General features: G+C 41.0%; 1 protein-coding gene across 1 annotated transcript in view; it reads left to right on the top strand.

Moving 5' to 3' along the window:
- The window catches only part of LOC143274202 (uncharacterized), a 143,693-nt gene that overhangs the window by 50,557 nt on the left and 66,116 nt on the right, over positions 1-27,020 (top strand). Inside the window, exons 22-30 of the mRNA XM_076575897.1 lie at positions 1,775-1,882; positions 6,314-6,372; positions 7,170-7,194; positions 9,941-10,042; positions 16,333-16,374; positions 18,627-18,691; positions 19,947-19,971; positions 22,678-22,785; positions 26,893-26,951. Of these exons, the coding sequence (XP_076432012.1) occupies positions 1,775-1,882; positions 6,314-6,372; positions 7,170-7,194; positions 9,941-10,042; positions 16,333-16,374; positions 18,627-18,691; positions 19,947-19,971; positions 22,678-22,785; positions 26,893-26,951 (593 nt within the window). The remainder of the gene's footprint in view (positions 1-1,774; positions 1,883-6,313; positions 6,373-7,169; positions 7,195-9,940; positions 10,043-16,332; positions 16,375-18,626; positions 18,692-19,946; positions 19,972-22,677; positions 22,786-26,892; positions 26,952-27,020) is intronic.

The raw sequence follows: 27,020 nt of genomic DNA, 5'->3' as shown, positions 1-27,020 counted from the left end.
ATTGGAAAACATGGTGGACATGTGTCATAATTGGGTTTTACTTGAACATGGCTGATTCCAGGTGAATGCTTCAGCATTGTAGAAGGCATTAGTATAAGTCCAAAGAGCCACCCATCAGAACTGAAGCCTACTAAGTTATTAATACAGTCTCATTATTTTGACCATACTTCTATTCTGTTTTGTTTTTTGTTTTGTTTTGTTTTGTTTTTTTTCAAGACAGGGTTTCTCTGAGTAGTTTTGCTGCCTGTCCTGGATCTCACTCTGTAGACCAGGCTGGCCTTGAACTCAGAGATATCTGCCTGCTCTGCCTCCAAAGTGCTGGGATTAAAGGCATGCACCACCACCACCACCACCACCACCACCGCCGCCCAGCAACCACACTTCTTTTCAAGATGAGGTACACTTATACTTGAAGGGAACTTCCCCTCACAGATGCTCTGTTTCCATGTTGGCCAAGAAATGTGAGCATAGGGAGCCATTACACTCAATGGATATATACAGTCATTATCGAACAATTTGATTTCATGTCAGGATTTCTAAATGCCTTGTGACTGAGAGTACCTCTCTAGGTTGAAGACATCTGCTACAGATTGTTTTTGTTAAGGGCAGATAGGACTGTGTATCTTGCTCAGGGATGGACTGTGAATAGTAGAGTTTGTAGTTTAGAAACTGGACACGGTTGAGGAAGCGTGAGCAGGGGAGGTGCGCACTTAGAGCTAGTGAAGGTTCTGCCCTTCTCTTCTCTGGACTTTTTCAGGCTCCACAGAGAGTGCCAAGGGCAGTCGTCACCTAGAAAGTGATGTGCGCAGACACATCCATTAAATCACCACGCCACCTAACTTCTTGTCCTGTTCACTGAGTTTGAATCTTATCCAGAGTATGTCAGTTGTAGGGAAGTGTTCCCCATCCCCACCACGACTGTAATGTAACATCAGTGTTAGAATGACTTGGAGTCTGAGTCATTATGTGGTGTCTGGTCAGCATGGTTGTCTCATCATTAGAAAGACAGTGTAGAAGAGATGGACACATTTGAACTAACCAAACTCTCTCATATCACTTCTTTTGGAGAAAAGAACTGAAAAGTAGAACTTCCTTCCCTGTTTTGAGGTTTTTCTGTCAGGGCAATTATGTCACAGTGGCATGAAGATAACCCCTTACCTGCTTCCCTACCTCAATGTGATACACAATCTTCATGGACTGTAAAACACCATGGGTAGGTAAAGAATGAAAAGAAATACCCGTTGTCCACTGTTCTGGAGCTGTCTCTGGATCCACCCATTGCTGTCTTGGGACTGTTCTAGCATTCAGTAAACCCCACAGACCACTTCTCTAGACCTAGTACTATTCTGTAAGTCTTCATGTTTACTTACTGCTTTAGATTCATCAGGTTTAATGTAAGTGCTTAGGCAGTTGGAGTGTCATAGTGCCAAGAATTGGTGTCATAAGTAGCTGCATAAATTTCACTAGGTTTACATGGATCCTAAAGTGATTTGGATGCTGGCTGTCTCACACACTGAGTCACTTTGCTTCTCTGCTAATACTGGGCCATTCACATGAATTGAGACCTGACTGACCATGCCATTCTTGTGTTAAGTGGACACTTATGTTTGTGATCCTCCATTCAGAGTAACATTCTGAGTCATGCTTGGAAATCACTAATGAGGTCAAATGTTTATACACAGGACAGTTGTTAGTTTTCCCCGGGGGTGGGGGTCATTTGTTTATTTGTTAAATGCAATTGAGCTGACCTCTTTTTGTTGTGAATGCGTTGCAGTGAGATCTATGATGCAAAAGCTGGGGCTTAGGCACAGCAAGTCCTTCAGTGTGAGATCTGAAACAGCAAACGTGCATGTGACGGAAAAGGCATGCGGCACCAGTGACGGTACTGTGGATATTCAGTAATGTGTTTGAGTTATTAATAGTCATTGGTGATGGTAATTGTACTAGATACTTTTCTGTTGCTACGATAATACACTATGACCAAAAGACACTTACAGAAGAAAGAGTTTATGTTGACTTAGGTTTCCAGAGGGGTAAATATCAATCATGGTGGGTGAAAGTCATGGCAGGCATACTGTCAGGAGCAGTAGGCTGAGAGATCACATTTTCAACAGCAAACAGGAAACAGCAAACTGGAAGTTGGGTGAGGCTAGAGATTCTCAAAGCCTGCCCACGGTGATGCATTTTCTCCAGCAATGCTCCACTTCCTAAACATGCTACAACTTTCCCAAACAGTATCAACCACCAGAGACCAAGGTTTCAATTACAGGAGCCTATGAGAAACATTTCTCAGCATACCACCATATTCCACTTCCTTGCCTCTGTAAGCTAATGACCGTATTATAATGCAAAATGCCTTTAGCTCAACTTGAAAAATCCCCAGAGGGTACAGCCCCAATTGATGATACATCTGCAACACACCTAAAGCTCAGGGGCCATTAAGAAAGAAGGCATAGAAAAGTTGTAAGAGCCAGAAGACCAGGAACTCTGCTTGAGGTTGTCTCCTAGAAATGGCAGGGAAGCTTCATCCATGCTACCTAACAGTATGGCTACCTAAACAAGACTGGAAGGACACCACCAATAGACATGCTAACATGGAAGTGGGGGATCTCATGGAGCCCCACTCACAGAAAAAGAAATATAGACAACTAAGGAATACTGAGAGCAGGAGATATAGTCTTCTTCAGAGACGAAGCCCCAGTTGCTTATTCAATAACAAGTGGTCAACCCTGAAATCATATACATACAAGTAACAACAGATGGATTGAATAAGTTGTATTTATATCTGTAGGCTGAGAAGTCACATGTTCAAAAACCTACAAATAGGAAGGAGAGAGAATGAACTGGAATTAGGGTGAGGCTATGAGGCTTCAAACCCTACCTCCAGTAATACAATTCACTCAGCAAGGCTAGCTCCTAAAGGATCCACAATCTTCCCAACTGGTGCCCCAAACTGGGTACCAGATATCCAAATAGCTGAACCTAAACAGGATATTTCTGATTCAAACCACAGTCTACATCTCTTATTTAAAAGGTGGAAAATGCCTCATGTATTTTTAATGAGTGAAGTATTCAAAAGTAGAACTGCAATGATAGAACTTCAAAATGCATTTCAATGACTGTCGTGCTTCTCCCTGAATGATCTGAAGCAAAGGGAAGCAGAGCAGGTTCTCGGGTGAGGCAATGTGGCTTCACCCACTATCGACAGTAGTATGTAAATCACTCTCCACAGACATAGTTCCAAACATTGACATCATGGAGGATGGCAACACTGAAATTGAGTTGTCTCCTGAGAACAACGTGTATCTCGAAGACCATGGTAGGTCCTGGCATTCTTGGCCAGATCCAATGAAAGGGTCTATCAACAGTCAGGTTGTTCCTTCTGCTTGGGAGGCAAAAGAGGAAAGTCAATTTAAGGACTTCCAGATGGGCAGAAACAACGATGAGATTCTATTAATGATTAGTGGCTTTTCTTATTTTCTATGACCAAATAACTGAGAAAAGCATTTTAATGGAGGAAAGGTTTATTTGGGCTATTATGACAAGGTGGTCATTCTGGCAGGGAAAATGTCTCAGCAGGTGTATGGCGCTGGCTGGTCACATTGCATCTGTACATAAGTGCATACACATGTACTCAGGAAGCAGAGACTAAACAGAAGTTAGACAGAGGTCTTTCCCCAGGGGCTTGCTTTCTCCAGGGATGCTCCATCTCCTGAAGCCTTTCTTAGGCAGTACCATAAGGTGAGGATAGAGTGCTCAAACTCATCAGGCTATGCAGGACATTCCCTAATCAAACCAGAACACACAGTATATGATTTAAGGCTTTATGTAGATTGACCATTTCATGTCACATAATCTGAACTCTAGGCAAAAATACAAGAACCTGCTTTCTTATTTTTTCCACTTTGTCATCTTCTCTCAGAGGACTACAATATGTTTCAGGAACAAAGAAATGACCATGACATCTGATCAAGAGTTTAACATAGTTTGTCATAATCCTGGCAATTGATTTGAAGTCTGCTTGCTTTCCTGTGTCTTTATCCTACCTCTTCTTTCATTAATAAGTATTTTAGTAACTTCCTGTGTACTTCTTTTTGCTGAGACTGCACAGCTGATGTAGGGAATGTGCTTGGATACTGGGGAAGTTAGACAAAATGAAAATATAAAACACAGACATCTGTGTACACTTAAGATTGTCATGCATGTCTAATGGCATAGAAAACAAATGACCTCATTTGTTACGTAAAAGGACCATCTTTCATTCAGAATCATTAGTTCCTGGGTCTTTGCATTCTTCTAGACCAGTAAATGGCTAGCTTAGCTGACACAGTACTTGCTTTCAAGCACAAAGACTTTCCCATTGTGTGACCACATTTCTGAGGCAGATATAAGATGGTGGATTTCCCAAGTCTAAGAGTACTAGACATTTAAACAAACAATGTTAACCTACTAGTCTTTTCTGGCCAATTCATTGAAGATCTAATAACTGAAGTCATGCAATTGGAACATTTTAAAGAACAATACTGACCATACTTTAGAAATGGAATCTGAATATGCATCTAGGCCAACACAGGACAACATAGGCATTACTTTGAAAGTTTTAGCTGTCTCTGTGCAACAAATGTCTGTGTGAAATTAAAATAAATACTTTTAGGAAAAACAGGATCTATCTAGAACAATAGCTTGAGGATTTGTTATAGGGTTTTTGTGACTCTGTGGAGTATGTGAGGGTGCACTGTCTATGGCAGTACATTGTGCTGACAACTAGCCTTTCTCAGCATTTACACCAATAAGTTAGGTTCGCTAAGTTGCTCAGGAGGAAAACAGGCACGGACATTGTTTACCACTTTAATGATGATGCACAGGAATTGAAGAGATGTGATGATGAATAGACTCAAGGTCATGATGTTCTTAGGTGAAAGTGCCAAGGTTGAAATCAGATATGTAGCCCCCTAGTATGAGGTTCCAAACTGTTACCATGAACTTATATTTAGGCTATGAGGACATTAACAACCGTACAAAAGAATCTATCTTCTATCTAAATTTCTTAATTGCGGAAGCAAGTAGAATTCCAGGGGACAGATGAACAGTGTTCTCTGCCTTAATGTGAGTTGGGTAGTCTGGACCTGGATATTCACCTCACAGAATGAATACAAAGGATGACCCAGTAAAGAAAAACTAGCAGGACTGACTTTCTAATACATATTTCTTGATGCCAGTCATTATTGCTGATGGGATATGAACTTACTGTAACTTAAACTCATGTGTATCTGTTCTTTATTTATGTATGTTACAAGTGACTTGAGGATCAAGACCATAACATATGATTCTAAATATGACCACCACCACTTAGCAATGGTAACAGGAGTGGGCATTCACCAAATGCTTGTTACTGAAATCCCTTAATAAAATACAGCATAAAGTAGATCCCAACCATCATTTTTACAATAAAACTTCAACTCAGCTACTCAAAAAAAAAATAAATTAAAAAAAAAGAAAAACTAGCAGGAGAAAAAAACAATCTATAATGGTTCTTTAAGTGTAATAATGTCAGTATCTTGCACTTATCAGTAAAGTATGGTTATGTATCAAGGAGTGAAAAATTTAGTGTCATTACATCATGTTCCTGATACTGCATGAATTTTTCTTGAACAATGTGTACATTTTGAAGATTAAAATTCTATATGCTAGGGCTGACAATATGATTCAAAGGGTAAATGTATATTTCTTCCAGTGCTTAGTACCTGAGTGTTATTTCTAAGATCCATATGACAGTAGAAAGAGAGAATCCACAATCTTGTCCTTTGACCCTTGGACAGATGTCACATAGTATGTATTCCTGTACATACACTTTGTATATGCATATACACAGGCAATGGCAAATAAGCAATTTAAAAAGTAAGATCATAGTAAATGAATGAAGAGTCTGTCTATGTTGATCTGTAGCGGCTGAAAGAGGTTAGCAGAGATCTAGAAAGACTTGAAATGGTCATAAAGTGATAGCAATCTGTCATTTAACATAACATTTATTTAAGTGTAGCCTAATCCAAGATGGATTATTTCACAGTGTGTTAGATTCCCTTTACGTAGGAGAACAAAAAGTCTCTACTTCAGGTCTCTTGAGGTCTTGCCTTGTTTTCACTTTTCCTGGCAGGGAAAACTGTCTTGCAGCCCTTCAGCCATGTTTATTAATTCTGTGCACTGAGGCAAGGCATAGGGACTAAGTCCACATGTCACTGTCCCTAGCAACGTAAAAGCCCTTGACATATAACAGGTGGTACCATGAGCTGAAAGTTATATCCTGTTCCCCTAGATTTGTGTGAGGAGCATCCTCAGGCCTCAGAAGAAGGGTCAAAACCATCGTTGGTTGCGGTAAGATGGCCTTTCCATATCCTAACATAGAAAGGTTACTTTCATGATACTTTATTTTTATGGGCATCAGATCTCAATAATAAAACTGTCCACACACTATAGGTATTAGAGTGTTTACATAGGAAAAGGACACAAGTCACCCATGATACGACACAGCATGAGAGGAAATTGTAAACCATGTCAGTTACCATAGTGGGTGTCAGGAGCTTTTCTTCTCACATAAGATTCCCCTTCAGACTAAAACATGTATAAGAAGCCAACAGGCATATTATATAGGAAAAGTTCCTGTTTCTTCTGTGAGTGTCTTCTTGTCTTTCTGCTGGGGTCTCCTAAGGTTAACACAGTTGGAATGTGTTTCCCCAAATATTGATATGGCAAAAGTTTCTGGTGTCCGCTAAGAGATATTGAGGCAGTGAGACCTTTAAGGTATGATGTTAGAGTAGATACTTGAGCAACAGAGACACTCCTTGGAGGGATTCATCTCACAGATTCTTATAATATTTCTCTGCCACCTTCCAAAGAAGCTTTGAGGAAACCCTCAGTAGAGAATCAAGGGGTGAGTTTGCCAGATGTGGACTAAACAGGCAAAGGTGTAAAATTCACTTATATTTTTCACACAGTAACTAGCTTCAGGTGTTTTGTAAGAGAATCACATAACAGACTAATATAGAATCTTCAAATGGGCTGTTCTTCTCAGTCCTGTTTACAAACTGTCCTAAGTCACAGGAAAAAAACAGAAATCTGTGCAAACATAACTCAGTATGATCTGATCTAAGAGTGTTTTCTCTGAATTGCAGGTCCAGTCAAGGAGGCACAGATACAGTATGTATCTTGGAATGACATGTTTGGACACACTGTAGATAAGAACTCTGCATATACTTGTTGTCTTTGTCTGGTTCACAACTTCTATTTACTTGTTTATGTACAAATCTTTTTTAAATTTTAAGAAATCATCCTATTCCCCTCTCCCATTTCTTTTCAGATCTTCCCCACCTCCCCACCTGACAACTCCATTCCTCCTCTCTCTTTAGAAAGCAAACAGGCAAGGTGAAAAACAATAAAAGTAATTTAAAAAAAGGAAAAAGCACACATATACACACCACACACACACAAACACACATACACACACACACACACATACACACACACACACACACACGTATATAAACACAGAATCAGAAACTATAATATACAAGCAAAAGCTCCGTAAGACCGAAAATGCCAAACAAAACAATGTAAGACACAGAAATCTAGAAAAACACCATTGAGTTTGTTTTGTGTTGGCCATCTCCTGTTGGGCATGGGGACTGCCCTGGATTGTGGTTGACACACCACTGGGGAAAAGTACTTTTTCCTTTGTGAGAGCTTGTCAGCTGCAGATAGCTTCTTGGTTAGGGATGGGAGCCCATGTCTACTTCCAACTCTCAGCTCTAGGAGCCTGTCTGGCTTAAACCTGTGAAGTCAAGCTGTCACAGGCTCTATGAGGTCATATTGGTTCCTCATTCTTTTCAAAGCAATCTAATGGCAACAAGATTGTAAATTTAGGTAAGATAACAACAGATATCCCAAGAGACCTATCATGGTCCTGTGTATGTGGTTCTCTCATTTACTCTTGTTGGGATTTCATGTATCAAAAAACATCTTTATGTGTTTTCTCCCAAAAGATTTTCCAATTACACATGTCAATTTTGTCAATGAAGAGATCTGAGGCCATGCCTTTCCTACATTACTTGGTTCAGAGCTCACCATAGCCATATATGCTGGATTCATTTCTCAGCATACCCTGCTGCTACAGGAGAGGGATGTGAGTGACCAAGCTAGATAGCTAGGGACTACAAGAGCCAACCATGTTCCCAGGTATTTGGGATGAAAGTGACATTTTTAGAATTGGCTCAGATTTTCTCCCCATGGAGACATGAGCTGTCATTTTGCATGAATCCATTCAGCTTTCCAGCATATACCCAGAAAAAATCCTGCCTATAGAAAACACAAACAGTACCCTTTCTGTATCAGCGATCAGAAAACATAGGTAGCATCCATGGATCAGGTGACAGTCATTCACAACTGTGAAAGACAGAGAAAGCTATGGTGTACTGGTTTTGTGCTTTTGCTCTGTCATTGGAGTAGCAGGTCTTCATTTAGGAGTCTCTGGGTTTGATACTCAACAGTGCATAAAGTGTGATGTGGACACAACATAGGTTGGTTAATCTAGTACTCTAGAAGGGGGCTCATGGTTCTCATGAATTTAATCTCATCTCCAATCACTGGCCAGTCTAGGCCATAAGAAAATGCCTGAAAGACTCACTGAGAGGAGCTGATCATGTGAAGTAGTGGCAGAGGAATGCCATACAATTAAACAAGCGTTGTTCCCTTACTCCACTCCTTTGTGAGGAATGGTGACTTTTTGTAGTAGGGATTGAAAAGTAGAACATCTGTCCTGTTCTTTTTTTCTGTCATCTACTCAGGCACAGTGCCATTAGTAGCTAACTAGCACAGTGCCTTCAGGTCCAAAGTAGGAGATGTTGATTGTCTTCTTCTCTAGTGCCTTTCTGTGAAGGTAATACGAGATATGTGTGTGAACTTTAAAAAGCTGTGCTGTATAAATAATGAAGCAAGCATATGTTTATGTTCTTTCCAGAAGTCATCCAAACAGCCTCTCTGGTTGTAAGTATCACCATCCAGGTGGTGGTTCTGGAGAGACCAAGCACCATAGAGCACCTTTGTGGTACTAGTGCTTGTTACCAGTGTAGCTGAAGTTTTCCTGTGTTCCACCTGGTCCATGCTCAGGACAAACCTCTCTCAACTGCCAGTCCTGCAGCCACTTGGACCCAAGTAAACACACAGAGGCTTATATTAATTAAAACTCCTCGGCCATTAGCTCAGGCTTACCACTGACTAGCTCTAACATTTAAACTAATCAATAATTCTTATTTATGTTTAGCCACATGGCTTGGTACCGTTTCTCAGTTCTGCCTTCACATCTTGCTTCCTCTGTGTCTGGCTGGAGACTCCTGACTCAGCCTTCCTCTTCCCAGAATTCTCCTCTCTGCTCTTCCCGCCTATACTATACTTCCTGCCTAGCTACTGGCCAATCACCATTTTATTTATTAACCAATCATAGCCACACATTCACAGTATACAGAGCACTATCCACAGCAAACCAGAGCTCTTCCTTCATTTGCTTATTTAGATTCTTTAGGTGCAATGTAAGTTCTTAGGAAACTATAGTGTCAAGAGTCAAGAATGCAGAAGTGAGCAATTGCATTTTCAATGTGTTTACATGGCTATTGGAGGGATTTGGATGCTGGTCACTTCACACAGTCACACTGCCCTTCTGTTGATACTGTCTCACCCATGTGAATTGATACCCCACCTATACCGACCATGTCATATCTCCAATGAGTCAACACTGATTTCCAGGATTGTCCAAAGGTGATATTTTGAATCAGATGAGTGTACTCCCAAATCAGTAATGAGATGGAATGTTAAACATAAAACAGTTGTTAGTTCCTTATTTTTTTAAATGAATTCAGCAGAACTAAACATTCTTGTTTTGATTGCATTCAAGTTGTAGCCATATTGCGGAAGCTAGGCATTCGGTGCTCCGTTACCTCTACAATCAATGAAAGGTCTGAAACAATGCTGCAAAAGACCTGTGGCACTAATGACGGTACAGTGGAAATTCAGTAATTAATTATAGTTATTATCAGTAGTTGTAGATTGTATAGTATCCCCACTATAAAGAGAATGAAGAATCATTGTAGTAGTTTTAAAGTGGAAATTAATTTCTCTAGTCCACCAGTAGAACTACCACCACAGAGCATAAAACCACATTGAAATGCCTATTTTGGTTCTGGTGGCATGATATGAACCAAAGGAAAGCAGAGATGGTTCTTGTGTGAGGCAGTGTGTCTTCACCTATGGCAGACACTGTGTGTGATTCACTCTCTCCCCTGGCTTTCTTTCAGTCATGGCTAATGATGATGATCACAGTGCTGAGAATGACTTGTGTAGTCAGACCCACCTGAAAAACAAAGACTCTTACCTCTAGGTCATGGACTCTGGGTCAGATGCAGTGTGAGGCCTTCTAAACAGACAGAAACCATGATGAGACTCTCATGGAATCATTCATTGGTTTTGTTTGGTTTTTTTTCCACCTTGATATGACCTAAGAAGATTCACTGAAGGAAGGAAGTGTCCATGTGACTTATTGAAGGGGGATCATTCTGTAATGTTTGAGAGTACCTGGCAGCTGGCAGGGAAGGCCTGGTGGCCTCATTTGCAGGAGACCACTTTGGTATGTTGCATCCATACCAAGGAAACAGAATAAGCAGAGGTGGAACTGGACTCCAACACCTGGAGGTTGGCCCTAAATGACTCACTAACTCAGGATAGGCTCCACACCCCAAAGCTCCCAAACACTCCACATGCAGCACCACCTGCATACAATTCAATCCAGAACACACATAGCCATGTACATTGACCGTGTCCTGCCACTTAATATGAGTCTACTTAGGAAACTGAGAGGCTACAAGAACCCACTCTATTTTATTGCCCCTTTCTCATCCTTTTCCACAAAGGAAGACAGTAAATTCCAAGTCCAAAAAATGACTGTGTTGTGTGGTCCAGAAATGCATGTAGTTTGTTTTCATCTGTGTTAGCAAACCAAAGCCCATGTTCCTGCCGCCTTCTCTTCCCAATGCTTTCATTTATAATTATTTCCTTCATGCCATCACTTATGGAAAATATGCATATGAAAATAGGAACTGATTGTTGACAAGGTCAATCAGATGAACACATGTCATACAAACAAAAATCTTTGCAATCTTAAAAATTATTGTCTAGGGGCATGTGAATAAATAGAATGGAAGAACTTACTTGTTGTATAAAGATCAGCCTGTCTCTGAACAGTAAGTTTTCCCATGTCCCTTTCTATATCTTTTTGAGGGCCAAGGATGTAACTCTTTTGATAAAGTGTTTGCTTTGTAAGCCTGAGGCTTCCATCAATTGGCCCACATCTAAAGGGAATCACCTTCACATGTATGAGGCCTTAATGATGTAAGATGATGGCCTTTCTTTATCTTGCAACACTTGATATCTTAATATATAATGTTAATCCATCCTCTGTTCTGGGGTTCATTTCATTCAAGCAGGATCTATGGATCTTAGGCAACTGGAACACTCTGGGGAACAATGCTGGACTTACTTTAAGAACAGGCACTATTGCCAGTAGTGGAGGTATTTGTAAACCTTTCTCTAAGTCTTGCAAACCTGAGTCTGTGTGAAAGTAATATTAGTATCTTCAGGATCATCATAGTCAGACAGACATTCATACAGAATGAATATACATCTCACAGGTAGTTTGTGGAGACTGCAAATGCAAATATTATACTTTGGTAGAAAGGGTAGAATTTCACCACCACCACCACCCCCCAAAAAAGGCGTTGTCGCTATCCCTGTTTATATTCATCTTGATAGGGTGGGTTTTTCAGGCAATCAGGTGCCTGCCTCGCTAACATAACAATTTTGCCATGCATTGGCACATCAACACACTGGGCTAGAGTTGGATGTTAGGGAGTGAAGAAAGGACAGACACACAGACACATGTACAGAAAGACAGGGTCAGAGTGTAGGGTTGAGGTGTAAGCTCTGATGCAGGGCATCTACTAACTCTAGCAACCTGAAAGTTCGGTGTGTGTGTTAGGTACATCACAGGGGGAGTGACTGGCTGCTTGCTGGCATGAAGTATCCACAGGCAAGCAGTCTCAGGCCTAACCTTCCAGACCAGGAAGATGCAGCTGCTGGTTTTTGTACACACTGATCAGGCACCAGTAAACACTTGCACTTGAACAAGAAGAAGGCTTTGCCGACATCCAGCCTGGCCCACCTGGGAGAAAGGCTTTGCCCATTTCCCCTGGGCTGTGCCCTTGTCAATAATACACACTTGCTCAGGACTTCACTCCCTCAGGGCTTCTTCTGTTCCTACAAACAAGCCAGTGGCTCAAGGGGGAAGCCCTCGTCTTTGTGAGGCATTACTTGTAACACTGATCTTAAAAGGTCGTATAATAAAACATCCAGAGTCAGATAGTGGAGTGAAAGCTGAAAGATCAGAGAAGCAGAACAGCCAGCCCCTAGCTTACCTCTATGAAATCCTCAGCCTCAAGAGAGCAAGTTCCTGTTTCCTCACACCTTATGTACCTTTCTATGTCCTGCCATATTGCTTCCTGGGATTAAAGGCGTGTGTCACCACTGCCTGATTCTGTTTCTCTCATGTGTAGCCCAGCGTGGCCTTGAACTCACAGAGATCCAGACAGATCTCTGCCTCCTGAGTGATAGGATTAAGGGCGTGTGCCACCACAGCCTGATAGCTATGTCTGATTTAGTGGCTGCCTCTGTCCACTGATCACCAGGTAAACTTTATTAGGGTTCACAATATATCACCACATTAATAATGTAAGATGGTGCATTTTCCAGGCCTAACAGTACAAGACTTTGTCATAGACAGTGCTATTCCTCCCAGAATTCTGAGCTCATGTTAATCAGAGAGTCTCTACTCACCATGGTTGTGCAATTGGAACGTTGTAGAGACCATTACTGACCTTCCTTAGGAGTGAACACTGACTATGCGCTTAGGCAAACAGGAATTATTTTAAAACTTTTGATTCTGTCTGTTCAACCAAGTCCTGTGTGAGAGGACACTGCTGTCATGTTAGGCAGGATATATGCAAGAACAATCGCTTTAGAGACCGTGATGTAGGCCTTCTGTGGGACCGTGTAAGGTCTGTGGCAGAGCATCCTGCCAATAACTAGCTTTCCTCAGCATGTCTGTCCTGTGTCTTGTGTTCATTAGGTTACTCAGGAACAGCACAGATGTGTGTCCATTTTCAATTAAGATCTGCATTCCCTGTGCAGATTCAAAGAGACACAATGATGAGTGAATGAAAACACCCAGTGCTATTATGTGAAAGGGGCAATGAGGGACTCCAACGTGTGGGTCCAGATTTGGAGGCTCCCCTCTGCTGTCATTAGACAGATAAGAGGTTCTGTAGTCTGTGTAAATTTCTGGATTTCCAAAGCCTTTGTGAATGCATAGGATAAGGTAGAGTTTAAGGTAATATGTTAAAGCATAGCCCAGGGTGGGCATTGCTGCGGGAATCCTTTTCTCATCACTGTGGTGATGTCAAAAGGACATAGAAAGAACCAATGCTGACACAGAGTGTTGAGGCTCACAATTTGGGGAAAGGGAAAACCACACCCTATAACTACCAGATCTCCCCTCACCCTATCATAAGGCCATTTAGAGCTCTTATCTACTAAGACCCCAGTCAACATTAAGTTATTTTATTTACTTATTGATTGATTGATTGTATATATAGTATTCTGTGTGCAAGTATGCCTGCAGGCCAGAAGAGGCCACCAGATCTCATTATAGATGGCTGTGAGTCACCATGTGGTTGCTGGGAATTGATCTCAGAACCTCTGTAAGAGCAGCTTGTGCTCTTAACCTCTGAGCCATCTCTCCAGCCCCCAACACTAAGTTACTATTCTGGTTTCACTCATTCTATTGACCATAAATATTTCAGGGGATCTAGACTGTGTCTCCACAAAATACTTGCCCTTACTGATGGTCGGTCTCCATGTTGGCTGGTAAGGGAGAACATGGGGAACATGTGTACTCAGTGGATCCACACAGCCAGCATTGACAAGTCATCATTTCTAAGATGCCTTTTGTTCCCCAAGGCATATCTATGTGATTAGGCATTAGGTAAAGGGGGGCTTTGGTTAAGGGAATGTGGGACTATCTTGCTCTTGGGTACAGTATGAACAGAAAATTTTGTAGAGCAGAAACTGGACTCTGAGAAAGGAGCAAGCAAGGTTAAGTACATACTTTGAGCTAGAAAAGCCATTGCCCTCGTCTTAGGCATGTTTACTCCAGGCAATACAGATAGCACTGAGGGCAGTAGTTATGAAGAAAGTGGTATCTACAGATGCAGTCCATTAACTCGGCAAAGCATCCAGATTTGTCCCAGCCTGTCAGTCAAGATTGAGGGCTTATGCGGGGTTTGTTGACTGAAGGGAATCTTTTCTCTCAGTCATCACGTGACAAGTGTTTCAAAGTAACTTGGAGTCAGACTCCTGGTGAGGGCCTTCTCCTAGTGTGGTTGTCTGATCATTATAAATTTGTACTGAGAGAAGCCTGACATTGTAGTGATAAATTACTAGTCATTTGAACTAACCTGGTTCCTCATATTGCTTCTTCTAAAGGAAATGGTCTTTTTATTTATTTATTTATTTATTTATTTATTTATTTATTTATTTATTTATTTATTTATTTTTTCTTGAGTCAGGGTTGGAAAAGTAGAATAGCGATCCTTGTTTCAGTTTCTTTTTTCTGTCAGATAATTCATTCTGTAACCTTTTTTTTTTTTTTTTTTTTTTTTTTTTTTGGTTTTTCGAGACAGGGTTTCTTTGCATAGCTTTGTACCTTTCCTGGAGATCACTTGGTAGCCCAGGCTGTCCTCGAACTCACAGAGATCTGCCTGGCTCTGCCTCCCTAGGGCTGAGATTAAAGGCGTGTGCCACCACCGACCGGCTTGGTCTGTAATCTTAAAGTGATTATTACAGTGTCCTCAGACAATAACAAGAAGTAGAGATGGTCCCTTACCAGTGCCTCCGTTTGTTGGTGATCTTATATATTTTACACGGATTGTAAAACATCATGTTATGTGAGGAATGAAAAGTGGTGAAGAAAATAAAAAGGAAATTTAATATTTCAAAAGAAAGAAAGAAAGAGAAAGAGAAAGAAAGAGAAAGAAAAGGAAAAAGAAAAAGAAAGAGAAAGAAAGCGGAAAGAGAGAAAAAGAAAAGAAGCAACCATTTCCCCTGACCTGGCAGTGTACATACACTATCTCTGAATCTGACTGTGGCCTCTTGCTGATTTTTCTGGCCTTTGGCAAACCCCACAGAGCTCCCTTTTTAGTGCTAGTGATTTTCTTTGGGGCTTGACATTCATTTACTTTTTTAGATTCGTTAGGCTTAATGGGAGTCCTTAGGAAGTTGTACTGTCAGTTTCAAGAACAGAGAAGTGAGGAACTGCACAGATTTCACTGTGTTTACATACTCAGTCAAATGCTCTTCTGTCAATCCTGTCTCATCTACCTGGATTGAGATCTTCCATACACTGACCATGTTGGATGTGCTTTAAATGTTCACTGATGTCCTTGATCTTACAGAAGTGACATTCTGAATTAAAACAATGTGCTTACAAATCAGCAATGAGATCAAATGTTTATCATAGAACAAAGACTAATTTTCCTTTTATTTTATGATTCACCAAACCTAGTTTTGCTGTGATGCATTCTAGTTTCTGCTACACAGAAAAAAATGGGTTTCAGAAGTACCAAGGTTCCTGAACAGAGTGACATACCTCAAAAAAAGACCTTGCAAAAAGTCGAAAAGTCCTGTAGCACTTATGACGGTACTGTGGAAATTCAAGTGTGTGTTTTAGATTTAAGCAATTTGAATGTATTTGACCTGCCATGTATGTTGGTACACGTGTTGCCTAGTACCAGTGGAGGCCAGAGAGGGCATTGGATCACCAAGAATTGGAATTACACATGGTTGTGAACCACTGTGTTGGTACTGGGAATCAAACCCTAGTCCTCTGGAAGAGCAGTGTTCTTAACCACTGAGCCATCTCTCAAGTCCCTAGTTTGTTATTAACAGTAGCTGCAAATAAGATGGTATCTCCTCTGTAAAAAGAATGAACATATTTTGCAGTATTTTTAATATGTGAAGTGTTACTTTATCTCATGAGTAGAATGTCTATTGTGGTTCTCAGTGAGTGATGTGAACCAAAGAAATGCTGAGTTTGTTCTTGTGTAAGGTAGCAAGGCTTCACCTACTACAGTCACTGAGGTATGAGTCATTCACTCACTCTCTCCACTTTCTTCCTTCCAGACATCGATGATAAGGAGGAGGACGAAAATGAACATGACTTTGGTAAGGAGAACAACCTTCAAAGTGATGCTCTTGGTAGTAGTAGGTAATGGTATTCCTGGCCACATCCACCTCTCCACTGACTTCCATGTATCAATGATAGTGATGAGGATGACTCTGAGGATGACGTGGGTAAGGAGAACAGCCTTCAAAGCAATGATGTTGGTGGTGGTAGGTCATTCCTGGTCAGATCCATCTCTCTACTGACTTTCATCCAGATTTCAGTGGAATGGATGAGGACAACATTGATAATGACTTGGGTAGAAAGACCAACCTGCAAAATGCTGAACTTGTTAGTGGTAGGTAAAGGCATTCCTGGTCAGATCCAATGAACAATCTAGCAGCAATCAAGTTATTCCTTCTGCTTGGAAGGCAGGGGAAGAAAGTCCACTCAAGGGTCCTTCAGTGGACAGAAGTATCAGCCAGGGTCTGTTCCTGAATCATCGTATTTCATCTCCTTTTCTCATTGCTGTGATGAAATCAGTGACATGAAACAGGTTGATGGAGGAAGGGTTTATTGTGGCTTATTGTCAAGTGGATCACTGCATCATGTTGGTTGAGACAGGGAAGCTGGCAGGGAACTCAAAGGCTTGCAGAGTTGTAGCTCTCAGACAGTCACCCACAGCATACAGGCCTGTCTTGGAGGCTCATGCCAGCTCCACTCCAAAAACACTGCCTTCCACATCCTGCCATCTCTAATATGCTGAGGTCTCCTAGTAACCGAGCCTGGACATCCACCAATGGCCTTGCCTAGCCTCTCTCTAGGGACTCTGGCCCTTCCACATGGTGGCAAGCCTCAGCTGCTTTCCGTGACCCCTCAGTCCTGTAGCTTTTCTGCCACCATAGCAAGTAGCACATAGGAGACTCCGACACATCACCAAGTTTGGGTGCCAGCTTGGGATGCGGCCTGGCCCCGCTCTGAGCCAGAGCTTCTGTGTGCGGATGTGAAAGAAATAGTTCTAAGAAGAGCTTGTGTCTGTGATGCTGGTCCCCTAGTCATCTGATTTCCCAGTCCTGGACACCCAGTAGCCATTGTCCCAGTAAAGGACAGAAGGTTTCACTTCACAGATTCTTAACCCAAACTTCTCACAAGCAGTTCCCAAGAGACGTGGCCGCCCTCTCCCCCTCCACAAGCCAAAACTCGCTTGTCTACCTTCCTTTCACCATTCTTGTTTTCCAAATTTCTACATGTAAGCTTATTCAGTTTTGAGCATTCAGTGGATCTTCTGTGTCAAAACACCACATTTCCATAATCCTCTCCCAAGCAACATGATCAGGTCCGTCACAGCAATAACCCATCTTTCTGGCACTGTTTTCTGTATTAGTTGTTTTGTTGTTACTATAATAAAACACCAGAATCACAGTGGAAGAAAACAACTTTGGCTTCCGTTGCAGTGATACGGTGGATATTGGCCAAGGCATGGTTGAGTTGGTGATGTTGTCAGGCATGGAAGTGGTGCACATACATCCATACAGGCACTCATAGATAAGCAAACAAACAAACAAACCCAACGTGTTTGATTCCCAGATTACATGAAGAGAGAAGAAATTCCACAAAGCTGTCCTCTGAACCCACACCCATGACATGGTACACACACACACACACACACACACACACACACACACACACACACACACAATATTAGTACATAAAATTAATTTTGAAAATCATATGTGGTTAATGCATCTAGATAGATGCTTGCCTATGGGGTTAAAAGAGGTTTGACTGATATCTAGAAAGAAGTGCCAGTTGTCCTGACTTCAAAATGTTCTGAAGAAGTAAGAGAAAGCAGAAATCTATTTTTTTTTCTCTTTTGGTTTTTTTGAGACAGGGTTCTGTGTGGTCCTGACTGTCCTAGAACTGACTCTGTAGACCAGGCTGGTCTTGAACTTGGAGATCCATCTGCCTCTGGTTCCCAGGTGCTGGGATTAAAGGCATGGGCCTCTACACCTGGCTAGAAACCCATCATTTAACATTTATTTCAGTGTTTCCCCAATGAAACATTTTCAGGTTGCTTTAGATTCACATTATATAGAAGGGCAAAACTTACCTTTCTCATTTCTCAAGGTCTTGATTTTTTCTCCCTAGTCAAGAGGATGTTCTCGCATCAACACAATTATGTTTATTAATTAACTATGTGCATTAAGCCTGAATGTTTAGATTGAATCCATAGAACTCTGTCCACATCAATCCAAGATCCCCTGTGATACAGTAAGTGGTACCATGATCTCAGGTTTATTTTGTGTTCTCCTAGGGATGTCTGACAAGGACCAGATGAAGACCCCCCCAAAAGAGAAGATAAATCCATCACTAATTAAGGTAAAATATCTTTTCCCTTTTCTAAAACAAAAAGGTTGGATTTAGGATTCCTTTATATTTTCTTTTATCACATTGGGATGATAAAACTGATTACCTACACTATAAGTATTCAAGTATTTTCTAAGTAAAAGGAGGAAGTAGAACTAGATCAAGCAGTTTTTGGTCAAGTTGTAAAAAAATGCCAGTGCCAGTTTCCACATGTATTTTTAGGGGACCTTTCTTCTGGCAAAAGTTTTTCTGTCTAGATTAAAACCTGAGTGATTTTCACTCAAAAGTTGGCACACATTTGTAGAAGTAACCGTCTTATTCAATAAGAAACACAGAACCAATGCAAAGAAGAAAGCCAAAGAGGTCAGAGCTAAGAGCTAAAAACCTTACCCTTTTTCTCGCGGTGGTCCTTCCTCTCCAAAAGAGACCTACTTCCTGTGTGTCTGTCTTTATAAAGACCTTCTGTTCTGCCTTCTCATTGGTTGTAAACCCAACCACATAACCACCTTGTCACTGCCTGTCTGTACAGACCTCCAGGTCTTCTATGGTTGGTACTGAGATTAAAGGCGTGTGTCTCCAATGCTGGATGTATCCTTGAACACACAGAGATCCTCCTGGCTCTGCCTACTAAGTGCTGGGATTAAAGGCTTGAACTACCACCCGGCTTTTGCTATGGCTTGCTAATAGCTCTGACCCCCAGACAACTTTATTTATTAACATACAAATAAAATCACATTTCAGTACAAATAAAATATCACCACACACATTACCTGTGAAAAGTTTCTTTTCTAAGTGTCCTCTTACCTTTCTTCAGGGGACGTCTAAGGTTAAGGCAATTGGAATGTATTTTCCTAATTATTGATGTGGTAAAAGATTTTTAAGTCCATTATAAGGACATTAGGTGTTGAGATCTTTAAAGTGTGAAGTTAAAGTAAATAATCTGACACAGAGGCACCCCTTAGTAGGGATTCATCTCACAGTACCAGATTGTCTTAATAGTTCTCTGCCATTTTTCAGTGTAGCTTCCAGGAAACATTTGTAGGGGACAAAGAGGTATGTTTGCCTGATCTGGGATAAATGATCAAGAGTATGAAAAATACTTATGTTTTTCACACATTACCCAGCCTCGGGTGTTTTGTAGCAGTATCACACAACAAATTAATACAGAATCTTTCACTTGGCCACTCTTCCCCAAGTCACTAGAAGAACCAAAGACAAACAGAACTCAGTATTACCTGAACCTAAGAGTGTTTTCTCTAAATTGCAGGTCGAGTCACGGAAGTGCCGATGCCGTATGTATTCTGGAATGACTTGTTTTAAAAGTCACACTGTAGATAAGAATTGCATATTTACTGCACCGCTATTTTCAGAGAGACCTGGTAGCCATGAGAATGGCAGGTTTAGTTTCAAACAACTACTGATATTCCAAGAGACACATCATGGTTATGTGTCTTTAGTTCTCTCTTATTTACCTTACTAACCTTGGGATTTTGTGTGTCTGACAATATCTTTATGTGTGCTTCCCCCCAAAATATCTTGATTTTCCAACAAATTTTCAATTTAAATGAAAAACTTAAAGAGTTGTTCTCACTTTTGCCACATCAATTAATTTAAAACTCATTACAGATACATATGATGAATTCATTTCTCAGCATAACCTTACTAAAGAAGAATGTACCAGGACAGGGAGGCACATGAGCAAGAGGGCAAGCTAGGGAATACAAGGACAAAATGTGTTCCCAGATATGAAGTATATAGGTCACATTCCCAGCTATAAACTCTGCCTCTGACCCTGTCAAGAAATGGGTAGAAATTATGGAGGAATCCTAGCTTTCCATTTCTAGAATAATTCCAACTGACAGAGAACTCTTAGCTGTCTCACTGGTCAAAACTGCAGATAGCATCTATGCATTGTGCTGGAGATACAAGTTTAAAAAATAAAGCCTAGGTAGGCTCAGATTGTTTAGCTTACAGAAAACTAGGCTATCATACAGAAAGTGTTGGGCTTGATCCTCAGCACTGCAAACCCTGGAAAGTTGGTAATTCTTGTAATTCTAGGACTGTAGAGTAAGGAGTATGGTGATCAATCTGAGGCATTCCCTGGCCAGCCCAGATTGTGACATGAGACCCTGTCTGAAAAATTAAAACAGCTACCACCACAACAAAACTCAAAAAAGTTAAAGCTTATCTGCTTGTTGTCAAATTGATTTTGACAATGGGGGACTCTACATTGGAAAACATGGTGGACATGTGTCATAATTGGGTTTTACTTGAACATGGCTGATTCCAGGTGAATGCTTCAGCATTGTAGAAGGCATTAGTATAAGTCCAAAGAGCCACCCATCAGAACTGAAGCCTACTAAGTTATTAATACAGTCTCATTATTTTGACCATACTTCTATTCTGTTTTGTTTTTTGTTTTGTTTTGTTTTGTTTTTTTTCAAGACAGGGTTTCTCTGAGTAGTTTTGCTGCCTGTCCTGGATCTCACTCTGTAGACCAGGCTGGCCTTGAACTCAGAGATATCTGCCTGCTCTGCCTCCAAAGTGCTGGGATTAAAGGCATGCACCACCACCACCACCACCACCACCACCGCCCGGCAACCACACTTCTTTTCAAGATGAGGTACACTTATACTTGAAGGGAACTTCCCCTCACAGATGCTCTGTTTCCATGTTGGCCAAGAAATGTGAGCATAGGGAGCCATTACACTCAATGGATATATACAGTCATTATCGAACAATTTGATTTCATGTCAGGATTTCTAAATGCCTTGTGACTGAGAGTACCTCTCTAGGTTGAAGACATCTGCTACAGATTGTTTTTGTTAAGGGCAGATAAGACTGTGTATCTTGCTCGGGGATGGACTGTGAATAGTAGAGTTTGTAGTTTAGAAACTGGACACGGTTGAGGAAGCGTGAGCAGGGGAGGTGCGCACTTAGAGCTAGTGAAGGTTCTGCCCTTCTCTTCTCTGGACTTTTTCAGGCTCCACAGAGAGTGCCAAGGGCAGTCGTCACCTAGAAAGTGATGTGCGCAGACACATCCATTAAATCACCACGCCACCTAACTTCTTGTCCTGTTCACTGAGTTTGAATCTTATCCAGAGTATGTCAGTTGTAGGGAAGTGTTCCCCATCCCCACCACGACTGTAATGTAACATCAGTGTTAGAATGACTTGGAGTCTGAGTCATTATGTGGTGTCTGGTCAGCATGGTTGTCTCATCATTAGAAAGACAGTGTAGAAGAGATGGACACATTTGAACTAACCAAACTCTCTCATCACTTCTTTTGGAGAAAAGAACTGAAAAGTAGAACTTCCTTCCCTGTTTTGAGGTTTTTCTGTCAGGGCAATTATGTCACAGTGGCATGAAGATAACCCCTTACCTGCTTCCCTACCTCAATGTGATACACAATCTTCATGGACTGTAAAACACCATGGGTAGGTAAAGAATGAAAAGAAATAGCTGTTGTCCACTGTTCTGGAGCTGTCTCTGGATCCACCCATTGCTGTCTTAGGATTGTTCTAGCATTCAGTAAACCCCACAGACCACTTCTCTAGACCTAGTACTATTCTGTAAGTCTTCATGTTTACTTACTGCTTTAGATTCATCAGGTTTAATGTAAGTGCTTAGGCAGTTGGAGTGTCATAGTGCCAAGAATTGGTGTCATAAGTAGCTGCATAAATTTCACTAGGTTTACATGGATCCTAAAGTGATTTGGATGCTGGCTGTCTCACACACTGAGTCACTTTGCTTCTCTGCTAATACTGGGCCATTCACATGAATTGAGACCTGACTGACCATGCCATTCTTGTGTTAAGTGGACACTTATGTTTGTGATCCTCCATTCAGAGTAACATTCTGAGTCATGCTTGGAAATCACTAATGAGGTCAAATGTTTATACACAGGACAGTTGTTAGTTTTCCCCGGGGGTGGGGGTCATTTGTTTATTTGTTAAATGCAATTGAGCTGACCTCTTTTTGTTGTGAATGCGTTGCAGTGAGATCTATGATGCAAAAGCTGGGGCTTAGGCACAGCAAGTCCTTCAGTGTGAGATCTGAAACAGCAAACGTGCATGTGAAGGAAAAGGCATGCGGCACCAGTGACGGTACTGTGGATATTCAGTAATGTGTTTGAGTTATTAATAGTCATTGGTGATGGTAATTGTACTAGATACTTTTCTGTTGCTACGATAATACACTATGACCAAAAGACACTTACAGAAGAAAGAGTTTATGTTGACTTAGGTTTCCAGAGGGGTAAATATCAATCATGGTGGGTGAAAGTCATGGCAGGCATACTGTCAGGAGCAGTAGGCTGAGAGATCACATTTTCAACAGCAAACAGGAAACAGCAAACTGGAAGTTGGGTGAGGCTAGAGATTCTCAAAGCCTGCCCACGGTGATGCATTTTCTCCAGCAATGCTCCACTTCCTAAACATGCTACAACTTTCCCAAACAGTATCAACCACCAGAGACCAAGGTTTCAATTACAGGAGCCTATGAGAAACATTTCTCAGCATACCACCATATTCCACTTCCTTGCCTCTGTAAGCTAATGACCGTATTATAATGCAAAATGCCTTTAGCTCAACTTGAAAAATCCCCAGAGGGTACAGCCCCAATTGATGATACATCTGCAACACACCTAAAGCTCAGGGGCCATTAAGAAAGAAGGCATAGAAAAGTTGTAAGAGCCAGAAGACCAGGAACTCTGCTTGAGGTTGTCTCCTAGAAATGGCAGGGAAGCTTCATCCATGCTACCTAACAGTATGGCTACCTAAACAAGACTGGAAGTACACCACCAATAGACATGCTAACATGGAAGTGGGGGATCTCATGGAGCCCCACTCACAGAAAAAGAAATATAGACAACTAAGGAATACTGAGAGCAGGAGATATAGTCTTCTTCAGAGACGAAGCCCCAGTTGCTTATTCAATAACAAGTGGTCAACCCTGAAATCATATACATACAAGTAACAACAGATGGATTGAATAAGTTGTATTTATATCTGTAGGCTGAGAAGTCACATGTTCAAAAACCTACAAATAGGAAGGAGAGAGAATGAACTGGAATTAGGGTGAGGCTATGAGGCTTCAAACCCTACCTCCAGTAATAACAATTCACTCAGCAAGGCTAGCTCCTAAAGGATCCACAATCTTCCCAACTGGTGCCCCAAACTGGGTACCAGATATCCAAATAGCTGAACCTGAACAGGATATTTCTGATTCAAACCACAGTCTATATCTCTTATTAAAAAGGTGGAAAATGCCTCATGTATTTTTAATGAGTGAAGTATTCAAAAGTAGAACTGCAATGATAGAACTTCAAAATGCATTTCAATGACTGTCGTGCTTCTCCCTGAATGATCTGAAGCAAAGGGAAGCAGAGCGGGTTCTCGGGTGAGGCAATGTGGCTTCACCCATTATCGACAGTAGTATGTAAATCACTCTCCACAGACATAGTTCCAAACATTGACATCATGGAGGATGGCAACACTGAAATTGAGTTGTCTCCTGAGAACAACGTGTATCTCGAAGACCATGGTAGGTCCTGGCATTCTTGGCCAGATCCAATGAAAGGGTCTATCAACAGTCAGGTTGTTCCTTCTGCTTGGGAGGCAAAAGAGGAAAGTCAATTTAAGGACTTCCAGATGGCCAGAAACAACGATGAGATTCTATTAATGATTAGTGGCTTTTCTTATTTTCTATGACCAAATAACTGAGAAAAGCATTTTAATGGAGGAAAGGTTTATTTGGGCTATTATGACAAGGTGGTCATTCTGGCAGGGAAAATGTCTCAGCAGGTGTATGGCGCTGGCTGGTCACATTGCATCTGTACATAAGTGCATACACATGTACTCAGGAAGCAGAGACTAAACAGAAGTTAGACAGAGGTCTTTCCCCAGGGGCTTGCTTTCTCCAGGGATGCTCCATCTCCTGAAGCCTTTCTTAGGCAGTACCATAAGGTGAGGATAGAGTGCTCAAACTCATCAGGCTATGCAGGACATCCCCTAATCAAACCAGAACACACAGTATATGATTTAAGGCTTTATGTAGATTGACCATTTCATGTCACATAATCTGAACTCTAGGCAAAAATACAAGAACCTGCTTTCTTATTTTTTCCACTTTGTCATCTTCTCTCAGAGGACTACAATATGTTTCAGGAACAAAGAAATGACCATGACATCTGATCAAGAGTTTAACATAGTTTGTCATAATCCTGGCAATTGATTTGAAGTCTGCTTGCTTTCCTGTGTCTTTATCCTACCTCTTCTTTCATTAATAAGTATTTTAGTAACTTCCTGTGTACTTCTTTTTGCTGAGACTGCACAGCTGATGTAGGGAATGTGCTTGGATACTGGGGAAGTTAGACAAAATGAAAATATAAAACACAGACATCTGTGTACACTTAAGATTGTTATGCATGTCTAATGGCATAGAAAACAAATGACCTCATTTGTTACGTAAAAGGACCATCTTTCATTCAGAATCATTAGTTCCTGGGTCTTTGCATTCTTCTAGACCAGTAAATGGCTAGCTTAGCTGACACAGTACTTGCTTTCAAGCACAAAGACTTTCCCATTGTGTGACCACATTTCTGAGGCAGATATAAGATGGTGGATTTCCCAAGTCTAAGAGTACTAGACATTTAAACAAACAATGTTAACCTACTAGTCTTTTCTGGCCAATTCATTGAAGATCTAATAACTGAAGTCATGCAATTGGAACATTTTAAAGAACAATACTGACCATACTTTAGAAATGGAATCTGAATATGCATCTAGGCCAACACAGGACAACATAGGCATTACTTTGAAAGTTTTAGCTGTCTCTGTGCAACAAATGTCTGTGTGAAATTAAAATAAATACTTTTAGGAAAAACAGGATCTATCTAGAACAATAGCTTGAGGATTTGTTATAGGGTTTTTGTGACTCTGTGGAGTATGTGAGGGTGCACTGTCTATGGCAGTACATTGTGCTGACAACTAGCCTTTCTCAGCATTTACACCAATAAGTTATGTTCACTAAGTTGCTCAGGAGGAAAACAGACACGGACATTGTTTACTTCTTTAATGATGATGCACAGGAATTGAAGAGATGTGATGATGAATAGACTCAAGGTCATGATGTTCTTAGGTGAAAGTGCCAAGGTTGAAATCAGATATGTAGCCCCCTAGTATGAGGTTCCAAACTGTTACCATGAACTTATATTTAGGCTATGAGGACATTAACAACCGTACAAAAGAATCTATCTTCTATCTAAATTTCTTAATTGCGGAAGCAAGTAGAATTCCAGGGGACAGATGATCAGTGTTCTCTGCCTTAATGTGAGTTGGGTAGTCTGAACCTGGACATTCACCTCACAGAATGAATACAAAGGATGACCCAGTAAAGAAAAACTAGCAGGAGAAAAAAACAATCTATAATGGTTCTTTAAGTGTAATAATGTCAGTATCTTGCACTTATCAGTAAAGTATGATTATGTATCAGGGAGTGAAAAATTTAGTGTCATTACATCATGTTCCTGATACTGCATGAATTTTTCTTGAACAATGTGTACATTTTGAAGATTAAAATTCTATATGCTAGGGCTGACAATATGATTCAAAGGGTAAATGTATATTTCTTCCAGTGCTTAGTACCTGAGTGTCATTTCTCAGATCCATATGAAGGTAGAAAGAGAGAATCCACAATCTTGTCCTTTGACCCTTGGACAGATGTCACATAGTATGTATTCCTGTACATACACTTTGTATATGCATATACACAGGCAATGGCGAATAACCAATTTAAAAAGTAAGATCATACTAAATGAATGAAGAGTCTGTCTCTGTTGGTCTGTAGCGGCTGAAAGAGGTTAGCAGAGATCTAGAAAGACTTGAAATGGTCATAAAGTGATAGAAATCTGTCATTTAACATAACATTTATTTAAGTGTAGCCTAATCCAAGATGGATTATTTCACAGTGTGTTAGATTCCCTTTACGTAGGAGAACAAAAAGTCTCTACTTCAGGTCTCTTGAGGTCTTGCCTTGTTTTCACTTTCCTGGCAGGGAAAACTGTCTTGCAGCCCTTCAGCCATGTTTATTAATTCTGTGCACTGAGGCAAGGCATAGGGACTAAGTCCACATGTCACTGTCCCTAGCAACGTAAAAGCCCTTGACATATAACAGGTGGTACCATGAGCTGAAAGTTATATCCTGTTCCCTAGATTTGTGTGAGGAGCATCCTCAGGCCTCAGAAGAAGGGTCAAAACCATCGTTGGTTGCGGTAAGATGGCCTTTCCATATCCTAACATAGAAAGGTTTCTTTCATGATACTTTATTTTTATGGGCATCA

This window comes from Peromyscus maniculatus, chromosome 7 (genome assembly GCF_049852395.1).
Source record: "Peromyscus maniculatus bairdii isolate BWxNUB_F1_BW_parent chromosome 7, HU_Pman_BW_mat_3.1, whole genome shotgun sequence".
NCBI lineage: Eukaryota > Metazoa > Chordata > Mammalia > Rodentia > Cricetidae > Peromyscus > Peromyscus maniculatus.
The sequence above is the reverse complement of the archived record's forward strand: the minus strand, read 5'-3'. Positions and strand labels throughout refer to the sequence as shown.